This window comes from Mixophyes fleayi, chromosome 7, assembly GCF_038048845.1.
Source record: "Mixophyes fleayi isolate aMixFle1 chromosome 7, aMixFle1.hap1, whole genome shotgun sequence".
Classification (NCBI taxonomy): Eukaryota; Metazoa; Chordata; class Amphibia; order Anura; family Limnodynastidae; genus Mixophyes; species Mixophyes fleayi.
The window spans coordinates 148,277,109-148,292,043 of NC_134408.1; the positions used below are offsets into that span (position 1 = coordinate 148,277,109).

A 14,935-nucleotide genomic window follows, 5' to 3' on the forward strand; every position below is an offset into this window, starting at 1 on the left:
TTAGTGAAAGATGCGACTGGGACGCTAGTGCAGTGCAGGGGCACAGTGGCCTAGTGGTTAGCACGTCTGCCTCACAGCACTGGGGTCATGAGTTCAATTCCCGACCATGGCCTTATCTGTGTGGAGTTTGTATGTTCTCCCTGTGTTTGCGTGGGTTTCCTCCGGGTGCTCCGGTTTCCTCCCACACTCCAAAAACATACTGGTAGGTTAATTGGCTGCAATCAAAAATTGACCCTAGTCTCTGTCTGTCTCCCTCTCTGTCTGTCTTTGTGTGAGTGTGTGTATATATTAGGGAATTTAGACTGTAAGCTCCAATGGGGCAGGGACTGATGTGAATGAGTTCTCTGTACAGCGCTGCGGAATTAGTGGCGCTATATAAATAAATGATGATGATGCTATTAATGTGCATTTTACTGGTGTTTTTCTACAACACTTCTAAAAATTGTTTTCAATGGCCGTAGCATTTTTGCTAGCGTTCGTGTGAGTTGTGTAAAATATTGGTACTGTACAAATACTGAATAATAATACTTGTATTAACAGCTGTAATTCTGTGTTAAGCGAAATACATTTTGTTTACTAATACATCAATTGCGAAATAATGGATCAATATATGCAAAACCTGCTTGAGCAAATATAGAAGGATCAAATATGTGCAAGATAATGGGATACTGGTAATGGCATAAAAAAAGATCTCCTCTGTTGCAATTTTGCAATGAAATACATATTTTTATGAGCACATTACTTGGCCAATTTCGTGCTATATCACAAAAAATCATTGTAAGTTCTAAACTTTTCTGATTGTTTTATATTAGAAGTATATATTTATTAAATATAAAATGTAATATCCTCTCATCGTTTAAACATATTTGCAGATTTTCTGTTGGCTTTTTTTTTTGTTTGTTGTTTTTTTGTTTTTTTTGCAGTTGAAAGAGACCTTGTGGTAAATTTACTAAACATTCTAAAAAGGAAAAATGGAGGAGTTGCCCATACCGACCAATCAAATTCTAGCTGTCATTTTCTAGGCTGTACTACAGTGCTCCCAAGTTATTTTAGTAGTATTTGAAATAGTTTAAAAAACAAAGGGCATTTACTGAGGGCTTGGGCTTTAAGCCTAAAACTGGTGACCATGAAATTACACACTAGAAATTTGACCTATTAATCGGAACCTTTGGAAATGTTGCAACATTGTGAATTTTCCTGACCTCAACATTTAAATCCCCGCTTTTTTCCTGTATAAATAACTGTAATATAAGAATCAAAGTGTTTAAAATCTTTCAAGCTGTGAAACAAACAGCTATTCAAGTGTCTTGTTTGGTTATATATCTTATGCTATAAATATTGTTGTTATTTGTTCACAGGTTGCAGTGTAGTTATTGCTTCTCGGAAACTTGACCGATTAAAGGAAGCTGCCAAAGACCTGATCTCTGAACACTCTCCCTCAAACCCCTCTCTGGTGACTGCACTTCAATGTAACATCCGCAAAGAGGATGAGGTGAGGGAAAGTGCAAGGGTTCGGCCTGATTTAGCTAGTGATGTTTATCGACGGGTCTGTTTGTTTTCGATGCGTATACCATACACATGTGAATAAATGTCAATCGCTATATTTTTTACACAGCTGTTTTGCATTGTGTTGCTGGTGGAGGGGAAGACACAATGTAAATTACATTGGCCATTTACACTGCGATTCCAATGGTCAATGATGTTGCTTGAGACTTAATTGTCTGTAAATACCATTGAATGCGGCAGTTTGGTGGCCCAGTGGTTAGCACTTCTGCCTCACAGCACTGGGGTCATGAGTTCGATTCCCGACCATGGCCTTATCTGTGTGGAGTTTGTATGTTCTCCCCGTGTTTGTGTGGGTTTCCTCCGGGTACTCGGATTTCCTTTTTCACTCCAAAAACATAATGATAGGTTAATTGGCTGTTATTAAATTGCCCTTAGTCTCTCTGTCTGTATGTGTGTATGTTAGGGGATCTAGATTGTAAGCTCCAATGGGCCAGGAACTGATGGGAATGAGTTCTCTGTACAGCGCTGCGGAATTAGTGGCGCCATATAAATAAATAGATGATGATGAATATATAATATGTATAGTTCTGTTCAGATTTAATTTAAGTGCACCTTACCTCGTTTTAACTTGATAACTTATCGTCTTAAGTCAGTGGATACAGCCAATTTGTGCACCGACTAATAGTCAGGAAAAGGCAGCCTATCAAATCACTTACAAGCAGTGACATCACTGACTCATTGGACGCCTAGTGAATTCATAGGCTGAACAGAGTGTTTGTAACCTGTTCATTAATCTTCTAATGAATAATTTTGGCAGTACTTTTGAAGAGCAATTTATAATATGACCATATTTATTTTATTGTACAGACGATGTTAGTACGGCTGTGCAAATGCATAGATCCCCTGCCTAATCCAGGAATATACTGGGATTTAAACCAGAGTCTTCATTCTTATATAGCCATTGTCCTTTACTGCTGTGCTACTCCTTAATGTAAGTCTTTTAAGATGCCCTTTAACAACCTGGCATTTGGGGAACTACAATTCCCAGCATGCTTGGTGTAGGAGTCCTTTAATCCACACAGCAATCAAGCTTTATCAGATGCAGGTCAAATGCAATGCAGTCACGACTTCGTGAAATGCTTAATCTTCTCCTTCTTTCATTTCCATTACATCCTTATTAATTATGTATTTATTAATAGTTATTGAGATGTATGTAACCATTATAATGCCCCATTTACCTCCGTCTGGAGTCTGTACTCAGAATCTTCCCGTAGGATGAAGAGCTCTGTCATGAGCAGAATCTGCGGAAAAACAAGTCGACTAAAATATTTAGTTAATGTGGGTTTGTCGATTTGCAAACCGACATTCACTAAAGATTTTACCATGCGTGTAATTCAGTCAAATTACTGAGAACAATAGAAAGATGTGACTTCCTCGATCCTGTCCTCTTCTCTAAAGGAAATACCTTTTTAAATGTGTAACAATATATATGTCCAGCTGAAAGCATTTAGAAATGCAAATCTACAGAACAAAATCCATAAAGACTGGTTGGTTGTTCAGTTGCTAATTGACCAGATGCGTAGTCTCGGCGCTCCATTAACTATGTTCATATTACAGTCTATTAGAAAACAAATATTAACAATAGTGGATCTTTATTGAAAGGCTTAATAATGCAACACTGTGGTTCTCCCCCCCCCCCCCCCCCCCCCTATATTTTGCAATGGTTAAATAAAAACTAAGGGGTAGATTTTCTCAAACTTCTAATGAAGAAAAGTGGAGGCGTTGCCCATAGCAACCAATCAGTTTCTAGCTCTCGTTTATGTAGAACAGGCCTGTCCAACCTGCGGCTCTCCAGATGTTGTGAAACTACAAGTCCCAGCATGCCCTTCCAGCTATCAACAGGTTGTCTACTGGCAAAGCGAGCTGGGGCTTGTAGTTTCACAACACCTGGAGGGCAGCAGGTTGGACAGGCCTGATGTAGAATGTACTAAATAAATGACAACCAAAATCTGATTTGCTGTCTATTTATCATGAGGACCTGTACTGCTATAAGTTAAAATTTTTACTACTGTAAATCGCTTAACTAAAAATAATTATTTATTCTAAGAATAAAGCATTTTTAAGGCTTTCGATTTCTTATCTATGATGTCATGGGCTAAAAGAAAAAAAGTTCCCTATTGCATTTAGGGCTTGTCGCACTTTAATAAATCGGAAGCTAGAATTCCTAGGTCATTTTTCCATAAAACAAGACTCTTGACACTACAATTATATATAAAATGTAAAAGCTGCATTGTATTGAGTGTACATTCACATGAACAGCGTCAATAATATTTTTAAGTAAACAAGATTTGTAACACATAGCGTCTGAGTAATAGTAATATCAGCTGTCAGCCAGTCCAGTATGAAGCCACTAATTATCTCATTATCATCCACTGAGTGTAGGTGGAATCGTTGGTTAAGTCTACCTTAAATCTGTACGGTCAGATTGATTTCCTGGTGAACAATGGAGGCGGCCAGTTCCCAAGTCCAAGTGAAGCAATAAGTCCCAAGGGATGGAATGCGGTGATAGACACCAACCTCACCGGCACCTTCTACTGCTGTAAAGCAGGTAAGTGATGAGTATTGCCACACGTTTACAGAACTCCAGAAGTTACTAAGTTATCATTGTCCATGTCATAAAATAGCTCTGTAATTCTGGCTGGTCAGCCCTTGTGAGGAGATTGATTTATTATTACAATATTCTATAGAATTACAAACAGATACCGGTAAATCAGCTCCTATGTTTTATAATTGATTTTCATGAAAAGCATAATCCTCCCATGCCTTAGTTATTGAGATCGATCAAATGTCTGTTAAGTGCTGAAAAATATTTGGGTAATGATTTAAATTGACGTCGCCCCTGTCACCTACACACAGTGAAGCCACAGTTAGTCACAAAAGCCATAAGAATCCAACCTAACCTATCAGGTCGCTGGGAACGAACGCATACCTCCCAGCTGTCCCGATTTTTGTGGGACACAAAATAAACGGGCCTTATTTTGTCCTGATTTTGCGATTCTAAATGTTGGGAGGTATGTTAATGACATCACTAAGACGTGAGGCAAACTATCATTTAAAGGCTGAATATTGTTTCTGTTCACAATATAACCACCTCCACTGTGTTTACCTGTATAACTTATTTTTTTATGTCAGACCAGGACATGAAGTACATGACTTGTGAAATACACACATATGGAGCTGTCAATGTTCCTTTAAAAAACACAATCAAAACAGCCCAATGTGTGGATTTAACACGGAGTTATCCTAGATTGATGTTATCATGAAACTATTTCTTGCACAATAATATATAAAACAGTGTACACACCCATATAAGTTCAGCAGAGTATGATTGCACTTTATGAATACGTGTTAATAATTATATTAATGCTTGGCTGCAAATCACAGAAGGAAGCTAGAATGAATGTAATACAAGTTATGGCCCTTTATATGCAGCCAATAAATTAGTCATCTGAAAGCAGACAACATCTCTATGAGGAAGGACTTGCGTATAATAGTCGTTTGCACTGGGCTAGTTACAAGACTTGCACTATTATCCTACATGTATGTGTGGTTAGCAGTACTTCTCAGTATCGCATTGTCATGTACATGGTTTGGGCCTTCTCCTATTTGTACAGAGATGGCGCAGATGAGCACAATAGGTGTTTGTTGATAAGACACAACTGAGAAGCCAATGGACTGTATCATTGTTACTTGTAAAGTCTGTACCTTAAGTAAGCATTATCCCTGGTACTGACCTGTGTCTGTCTGTGTGTAGTGTACAACGCGTGGATGAAAGAACATGGAGGAGCCATAGTGAATATTGTGGCGGACATGTGGAAGGGATTCCCTGGCATGGCGTAAGTGTACCGTACTCTTTAATCATCAATTGAAAAAAGAAAAACAACATAAATCCTCTTGAAGGACTTGCACCTTGGATTTAGGGTGGGTGGTACGTTTTGGATGAGTGTATCAGGTCACCTCAGACAGAGCGGATCACGCACTAATGAGTGATTGACGGGGGAGATTTAGATACATTATTTGGGATAAAGAAAACACTCTGATCATTTGTTCACCGTATTTCAGATTTGCAACATATAGCAAATAATGTCATTTTATGGTCTCTTCCATTCGTATGTACAACAATCTTGCAGTTAGTAGCGGTAATGACTTCTGCTTGTTAGCCCTGGGTGTGACAGAACAACTAGTGACCCGTTATTGTGACGTGGAACAGTGTAAGATAGAAAACATGGCTACATATACCGCTGGGAACATAGTTATGTGCTTACTAGATTTATAGAGCGCACTTCTCAGTTTAAAGAGGATTTGTGCTTCCTTAGTCAAATATAATTTATCATATAATATCTATAATTGTATCTGGCGTCCTCAATAGGCACACAGGGGCGGCGAGAGCTGCTGTGGACAATCTGACCAAAAGTCTCGCTATCGAATGGGCCCATAACGGCGTCCGGATCAACTCTGTCGCTCCAGTAGGTAACAATCTGTTATTTAGTGTTGTACCATTACATGGATTTGGGTTTATGCCTAAATGTAGCTGTTTCCTGCACACAGTCGTTGCTTCCAAGACCATACAACAGTTCTATATTTTTACAACTTTATAGGAAGTAGGGGCCCTTTTTATGAACCATATAAAATATGGAACGTCACCAGAAAATGCCTACTATAACTTTAGGACCATTTACTGTATTCATTTACTTTCCCTCTCTCTCCTAAAATACTATAGTAATAGAATCATGAGATTTTCAGGACATCAGGAACATTTCTATTATATGTGTCATCACAAGATGCAAACTTAGATTGCCTAAATGTTGCTTCAGTCACCACTAACTGATTTACCTGTTGCTGTTTTGCAGGGAACCATCTTTTCACAGACTGCTCTTGAGAACTATAAAGATATGGGGCCTACATTGTTTCGCACCTACATTCCCAAGATTCCAGCCAAGAGACTAGGTCTCCCTGAAGAGGTATCCACACGTTCTAATAAACCAGCAAAAAGCTGCTGGTCCTGTACCTGTCACTGGCAGCGTTATGGAATAGTTCAGGGTTAGGGCTCATACACACAGGTACTTACACTCTGAGCTCAACATGTGCAGCAAATAGGGTTCAGTTGGTGACCGTCCAACACAAGTGGTTATAGCTGCAGCATATCCTGTTGTCTTGTGGCCATTATCCGTCCAGTCTTCAGTCTCATCCCTCTTGTGTTCCGTTGGCTCTTTCTACATACGGTTCAAGTCTCACCAAGCCGTGAGATCCGCTCAGAACAATAATTCAACAGGGCAGAGAAAGCGCTTGTGTGTACAAGTCCTCCGGCCGGCCTCGTACAGGCTGATCCTACTTGCACTGTATAATGAGCTGATTTTGGGCGTCACACTTACTTTGAAACTATATCTGCTGAAACAGTCCCAACAGTGAGTGAATTCAGGTCTAAACCTCTCACCCAGCAGCTGAATGTGGACTGTAGAGAATTATAATCAGGGGCTGTTAAGATTTATTGTTGCTCATTGCTAACGAGTATAGCAGCTGTGGGTTGGCACAGCCAGTCTATGCCACAATGTATGTGTGATCCGTGTTGCACGTGTGACCCTGTAGATGACAGATCTTGCTGCTCAGTAATGTTACTGTCACTCTTTCACTCTTTTTACTGGACAGATTTCGCCTATGGTTTGTTTCCTGCTGTCACCGGCTGCTTCCTTTATCACCGGCGAGACTGTGAAGGTTGATGCTGGGCAAAGCTTGTACCAATCTCATTGGGAAGTGCCAGGTACAAGACTCCTTTTATTGGGTAGTCCATTCACAAGGTTGATGCCCTCCCATAGTACACGCCTCCCCTCAGCCAGCAAAGGGTCTTTCTTTCCAGGTCAACGGCCATTCAGGAGATAGCCACCGACGTGGCTTTCTTGTAACGGGCACCACCTGCCGCAGAAAGAATGAGCATTTATAATTTTAGAACTACTGACCGTACTTATGGCAAAAGCAGTTCTTGTGCAGCTGCAGCGGCCGGCCCAAACAGAGATATAAACGAACGCTCTTGGTAGTAATAAAATGTATTATCCATTGCAGAGACACCGGTGGATAGGAGAGGTGAGCGTCGGACCGCAGTCCTACCTGCTGAGATTACAATAACATTTCTGTGGCACACTCACATATTCTATTTTATTAATCTAACTTGCATTAGACTGATAAAAGGTAATATCTGACCCTAGTCCAACACACTTTAAAATATATATATTTGCAAATTGCTTTTTTTTGCCAACAGTTTATGTACCAATTTTGCCCTGACGCGTTTTATACTCCATTGAACTGTTAAGACAAACAGCAAAGGGAAAATGAAAACCTTACCCCAGAGAGTATAGCACTTGAAAACAGCATGAGGTCAATGTATTCAATAATTATAATCACAACTATAATTGAATCGTTATTGAGTCGTAAGTGATAGACGTATAGATAGGTTATTCGTTGGTTGCTTTGCTGCCCCCTAGAGGAACTTGCTGGCTTTTATTGTGTTTTTTTGAAAGCTAGATGGTAGAGCAGTTAACAGAAGGAGCTGTGCCTTTATGTGGTAGTTATTAATAATTAACAGGAATAAATGGAGTTGTAATGGCTTTCACCTGGGCAGCTAATTGTCCGGTCAGATGATTATCTTACCGTGCTATAAAGTGGATTAGTTTTGGGTAAATTGCTGCTCTTTCCTTAATCCTCAGATCACAACAGGTGGCCGGATGCTCCTGAAGGAGAGAACAACAAGGCATTGAAGAAACTGTTGTCCGACGTCCCTCCTCCGAAGCTCTGACCATTGGGCCGCGTGCTGGAGTCCTGTAACGCACATCACTGCCCGGCCTAATTGTCGGGCAATAATTATACACTAATGAGGACTAATGTAAAAGGATGCAGGTTCTACATGATTTCCAATTTAATACGTCTAGTAACCCAATTTAATGGGACTTCATGTTGAAAACTGTCTTTCTGTTTTAAAGGGCAGGTCTAACTGGTTTTGGGCAGACCAAAGAGATGAATAAATATGGACATTGTACAGTTAACATGCAGAGCTACGGAATGTTGTGATACTCAGTACAACTTTATCATTTGCACAATGTAAATAAGCCTTTGTGGGTGTCTAATAGTGATCATGGAGGATTCCGTCCTAACAACTATAGTACAGATAACGGAAAATGTTCTCACCAGCCTGATGAAGCCAATGCTAGTAAGTAGCATGTGTATCGGGAAATAAGGGATATATCCCGCCAGCTTACAGGAATCCTCTAAGGATGGCCGGTGAGATAAATCTCTGACTTACTGCTCCGTCCATCAATAAGTGACCTTCCAAAGGATTAGTGGTGGGTTAGAATGGAGTGGATGTATACAGTTATGAATACATACACACTAACTTTTTTTTTTTTTTTTTAGCATTTAATGCCTTCATTTTACAAGAATGTTATCAGTTTTTCCAGCACTTTTCTTACAACAACTGGTACATGACTTATCAATGTCCCCCAAACATGCAGTTTGTATGTGGTAGGAGAGGTACGTGTACTGTGCTTGCTATAGTTAAAAAAATAAATAAAATAAAAACCAAAAAACTGCACATTTAACCCACCCTCTAATAATATCACAATCACACACCCTCTTCTTATCGGTGTTGTTGGTATTGCAGGGAATGACATTTTCTTGTTCACTTGATTATTATAAATATACCACTCTTGAGAACAGCAGTCATGTAAATGAATTACTTTGTATTCTTAAATGTTCCCCCTATGTGCTTTCTGATTTCTACCATTTATCAGCATTCTAGAAATCAATAACAAGAAAGATGGTCCCCAGGCTCTGTGTGATTCAGAAGGATGGAGGATTGACATTAGTTAGAGGAAAGCTGGCTTACATTATCCTGCAGTGTCACTGTGGAGACTCCTCTACACAGTGATCAATAACGGCTATTTCTATAAATTTATACTCATTCATATGTGTGTACAGAGTCATACGTGTTCTACTTTAAATATATACCATTTGAATTATATAGTCAGATCACTATGTTCCCCAAATTCCCATCATTAAACCAGATTTACATTTCCAAATTTCTGGATGTTTGAAATGTTCACACGAAAGCTGGAAAAAAAAATGTGCAACAAATGTAATAATAAAAATAAAACTTTATTTGAAATGCATTTATTATGTTGTGACTCCATACGTCTAACACTGAACTAGAACTCTGTTCTCCGACAAAATGGCTGCATTATATTACATAGCGTTGCTAACACATCATATATAAAACGGTCATTAATAGGATTTGTTTTTTTGGGTGAAGTTTCAGGTTTAGGAAATCGACTGCTCTCCGTCACTTGAATACAACCTCCTGTGTTATCTAATAGCATCATTCTACAGACGGGCCAATGGAGAGTCGCGGGAAGAGATCTCATAGACTTAAAATTAAAAGCTGGGACACCCAAGTAATCCGAAGTCTGTTCTAGCCATAAAATCTCCCCCATACTTACTTTAGATCCCGAAAAAGGTTAAACAGTTGTAGGTGTTACCCTCATCCTGTTAATGTGGGTTCATTAAGAGATTACATTATGGATAAATTATTATTTTGAGTGAAAGACTTTTGCAGGAAAATATGTCACCGGACTCAAAGGGGTAAATGTATCAAGCTGAGAGTTTTCCGTTAGGTTTGAAAAGTAGAGATGTTGCCTATAGCAACCAATCAGATTCTAGCTGTCATTTTGTAGAATGTACTAAATAAATGATAGCTAGATTCTGATTGGTTTTTCAAAACTCTCAGCTTGATACATTTACCCCCAGAAGCGTTAAACCTTGGGACACATTCACCAAATATGAGAAGCGTCACTTAATGCGGTGAGGGAATGTTTGGGAACATATATTCAATCTTTGAAGGGTTAAATTAAACGAAATCAGTTTTATAAAATGTTAGAAGAAAGTCGTGTTCAATTATGACAGATTGTCATCCAGCGGGTTGTGTATACTGGGGAAAAGTGTCCCTGAACAGTTCCAGCATGAAGGAGGTTTCTTTTGGCAGATTTCGTTTAAACAGGAATATGGAGAGGAGATGGACCAACTATTCCTGGTTGACAATTAGAAGTTCACATTTTGTGAGAGGCAGACTTACATGTAGGTCTGCAGGGCCAGAACTTCATGAGCGATAGCTGCAATTTTGGATTCCAAGTATAGTGCTCAACGGTATTTTACTCTGGTTTCGTCCAAGGTGAGATTTGTCCTCGCCTGAGAAGGTCTTTGATCAAGTCAACGGAGACCATGGGCCTATTTCTGTGTTTCATAAGTTTATGGTATGTGTGGACCCAGTTGGATTGAGTTTAATGAGATTTGTTAAGCCTAGTGTCATACTGTAGGAGATTAGGTGCACTTGAAGCCTCCTGATTTTCATGGATTTGTACAGCACTTTCCTATGCTGGGTTTCTTCCAGGATCATATATATTGAAACTTATGTTCTAGTGGCAGAAGGGTTGATATTTTTTCTTTTTGTACCAGAATGGAAAGTATCTGAAAGTAGTACAAGAGTTTAGGGAGGAACAACATCTTGCAGCTGAGATACAACCCATGCATGTTTACAGGGTACCTGATGGCCGTTTCCTGTTTTGTTGCTCCACAGAGGAGGATAACTGTGTACTTTACTTAACCATTATATAATTGTCAGGAAACAAAAAGGTCTAGCGCCTTTATTTCTTAACCTAATGTACGAAAAAAATAGCAATATAACAAAATATATTCAAGTTTGGGCATGTGTCCCGCTGCCGAGAATTCTGTTCTTTGCCCTTTGGACAGACTTGGTGAGGTCATTGTAGAAATCTACCTAGAGGGAACTGCTGGGAGAAATGGCCCCGGGCCAGAGACTTCTGTAATCTCCGGTCAAAGTCAATTTGGAATTTTTTGGATGACGTTTAGCATAATATTATGAGCTTGTTTTATTTGGGTGAGGGTGAATGGTGTTAAAGTGGCCTGTATGCAACTGGCAGTGGAGGCAGACGTTTTTAGTCTACAACAACAGACATGAGGATGCAGTTCAGTAGTGCCTCGTGCCTCGTGTAGTGGTTCATAGTGATTTGATAGTCTGCATTCACAGTGCTAGGTGGTTGTTTTATAATAAATTACATTATTCATCATGTTTTCCAGGGTATCAACCTCAGAACTTAATAAGACTGAGTACCCTAAATGCAGTTGGTGCCTCTTTTTACCCTGTGTCTGCTCATGACTTTTCCACCCAATTCTATCCACTAATCCTTCCCTGTGTCCTGTTATGATTCCATCCTCCGTGAGACACCGCTCTGTCTCCTGGTCAATGTGTCCAAAATATATAATCAAAAGGGTTTTTAAGGGTGTGACTTAATTTGAAGATTAGGGACTAGTTTAGATACATCAGCATTTTTATACCATAAGATTGTTTTGTTTAGAAATCCTGATATCTCGTGTCTGTGTGTCAGGACCGATTATAATCACTTAAGCAGCATGGTGCATTTTTGTAGTAAAGGGTTGGCAAAACACAAAACTTAAAAGAACAAGAAAAGTTACAAGTGAACATTAATATAGATCACAGGCTGCTATTTTAGGAGGGAGGTGCTTCTCTAAGCAGGTAGAGTTTGAGTGACAGCTTTGTAGACTTGCTGTGTTGAAATGCTCAGTGCGGGGCTTAACTTTCTTCAATGTACTTTCACAGCCGCCACATATGGCTGTTGACAAGAGTTTTGTTCTTTGTCCTTGGTATAAACTTTGGACCATGAAGTAATTGCAGAAAAATCTCACAGTGGGAGGCCAGTGAGCAGGTGAATGACCGGTGTCCGTTATGTGCATTCTGGCCCTGGATCTAGTGCAAAACATGTATTATACCTCTGAGAGTAGGACTGTTAGAAATGGGTCATGGAGATGGTGGGGAGGGAGTTAAAATTTGCTATAGGACAAGCTAATATCTAGATAGACCAATGGAGCCAAGTTTACATGGTTACTGCTGGTATTAGTATGTGAAAGGCATCATTAGATTGGTAGATTCTGAGCTATCATCAGGCGTATGGCTTAGCCCTATGTTATACATTCGCTGTATTTAGATGAGCTTGGTCAATAATATGCTATTCAGTTGTGAATCTGAGTTTGATACATTGTATTATTCTGCACAAAGGAATCTGCTACAGGGCCATCAACCTGTAGAAGACTATGAGGCCTATTTATGAACCTCCGAAAAGTTTTTAACCTGCAGTTTTTGGAGGATTAAAGTACCCTGCCTATTTATTATTAGAAGATATCTTCTGCGGATCCAGCATCTTTTGATAGCAAATGCAGTCTCCATAGGTGACTATGAGGACAGAGGAAGTGCCCAATTTATCAATCTCCGAAACTCTGAGCTTGCCCCTGAGGTTAATGTCACCTGAAGATGGCATTAGTTGTTCTACCCTATGGGGAGATCGTCGGATCCTCTCCAGCACACTTCGTGCTCCTCCCTATTGCAAATTGTGCAAAGGCCCGCAGGACCTGTCAGTAAAGTAAGCGCTCACTTTCTATAGACTATTTGCTGGGAGCGACTCTTATCGGAGCCGCTGTTCAGCTGAAGAATTTTAATAAATAGCAACACTAAATTATTTCTTATCATTATGATAAGAAATGTTAATTGACGTGACTAAAATGCGATTGGTCATAAATAGACCACTATGTGAATTCCACATATGGATTATTGATCCTCAATGAAATGCTGCATTGAAACCTAAATTTCGATAGGGCTTTTGGAAACCTTGAAGATGAACAGGCGCAGGTTGTCATTCCTCTGTCTATACAGACCCACCATAATTTTAGAGAAAGATGTCTGGAAAGGTCCGGTATATTGAGTCGTACTTTGTACAAAAATACACTCATCACCCATCCAAAAACCCACAACTGCAGCTATCACAATCACCCTCACTTTCTAGGAAGGGGATTTTTCGCAGGAGATAATGAAACAGTGTATCAGATAGTTTATTAAATCAGGACCGTTACAGTACATCAGACACACTTCCTCTTCATACTTCCATCTCTAAAAGGCATAAAAAAATATTTTGTTTGATATGTTTCATTTAATTTCTTACGTTTAGTTTCATCATTTATGTGTCTGTCTGGGATCAAGGTCTGGGCACTGTTGGTGTCACCAATTGTGGCTGGGCAGTGTTGGTGTCAGTGGCTGGGATCTGGATCTGGGCAGTGTTGCTGCCAGTGGTTGGGATCAGTATCTGGGTGATGTTGGCGTCAGTGGCTGTGGCTGTGATCAGAGTCTGGGCAGTGTTGGTGTCAGTGTTAGTAGCTGGGTCTGGGCGGTGTTGGTGTCAGTGTCTGTGGCTGGGTCTGGGCGGTGTTGGTGTCAGTGGCTGGGGTCAGGATCTGGGCGGTTTTGGTGTCAGTGTCAGTGGCTGGGGTCAGGATCTGGGCAGTGTTGGTGTCAGTGTTAGTAACTGGGTCTGGGCGGTGTTGGTGTCAGTGTCTGTGGCTGGGGTCAGGATCTGGGCGGTGTTGGTGTCAGTGGCTGGGGTCAGGATCTGGGCAGTGTTGGTGTCAGTGGCTGTGGCTCGATCTGGGCGGTGTTGGTGTCAGTGGCTGGGTCTGGGCAGTGTTGGTGTCAGTGGCTGGGGTCAGGATCAGGGCAGTGTTGGTGTCACTGGCTGGGGTCAGGATCAGGGTCCGGGCAGTGTTGGTGTCAGTGTCAGTGGCTGGGATCAGGGTCCGGGCAGTGTTGGTGTCAGTGTCAGTAGCTGGGTCCGGGCGGTGTTGGTGTCAGTGGCTGGGGTCAGGATCTGGGCGGTGCTGGTGTTGGTGTCAGTGGCTGGGGTCAGGATCAGGGCAGTGTTGGTGTCACTGGCTGGGGTCAGGATCAGGGTCCGGGCAGTGTTGGTGTCAGTGTCAGTGGCTGGGATCAGGGTCCGGGCAGTGTTGGTGTCAGTGTCAGTAGCTGGGTCCGGGCGGTGTTGGTGTCAGTGGCTGGGGTCAGGATCTGGGCGGTGCTGGTGTTGGTGTCAGTGGCTGGGTCTGGGCGGTGTTGGTGTCAGTGGCTGGGGTCAGGATCAGGGCAGTGTTGGTGTCAGTGTCAGGATCAGGGTCCGGGCGGTGTTGGTGTCAGTGGCTGGGGTCGGGGTCCCGGCGGTGTCAGTGTCAGTAGCTGGGTCTGGGCGGTGTTGGTGTCAGTGGCTGGGGTCAGGATCAGGGCAGTGTTGGTGTCAGTGTCAGGATCAGGGTCCGGGCAGTGTTGGTGTCAGTGTCAGTAGCTGGGTCCGGGCGGTGTTTGTATCGGTGTCTCCAGTTGGACGAGCACTAGATAACTCCGCCCCTCATAGTAGTCTGACTACGCCCCTTACAGATCACAGGCTGACCACGCCCCCAGCGTCACCCGCCCCCG

The 14,935-nt window shown here is 41.3% G+C and overlaps 1 protein-coding gene across 1 annotated transcript in view; it reads left to right on the forward strand.

The window, feature by feature from the left end:
• The window catches only part of PECR (peroxisomal trans-2-enoyl-CoA reductase), a 17,180-nt gene extending 7,458 nt beyond the window's left edge, over positions 1-9,722 (forward strand). Inside the window, exons 3-9 of the mRNA XM_075181407.1 lie at positions 1,359-1,492; positions 3,949-4,114; positions 5,321-5,402; positions 5,936-6,032; positions 6,417-6,527; positions 7,213-7,324; positions 8,265-9,722. Coding sequence (XP_075037508.1) covers positions 1,359-1,492; positions 3,949-4,114; positions 5,321-5,402; positions 5,936-6,032; positions 6,417-6,527; positions 7,213-7,324; positions 8,265-8,353 — 791 coding nt within the window. The 3' untranslated portion in view covers positions 8,354-9,722. The remainder of the gene's footprint in view (positions 1-1,358; positions 1,493-3,948; positions 4,115-5,320; positions 5,403-5,935; positions 6,033-6,416; positions 6,528-7,212; positions 7,325-8,264) is intronic.
• Positions 9,723-14,935: the final 5,213 nt, after the last annotated feature.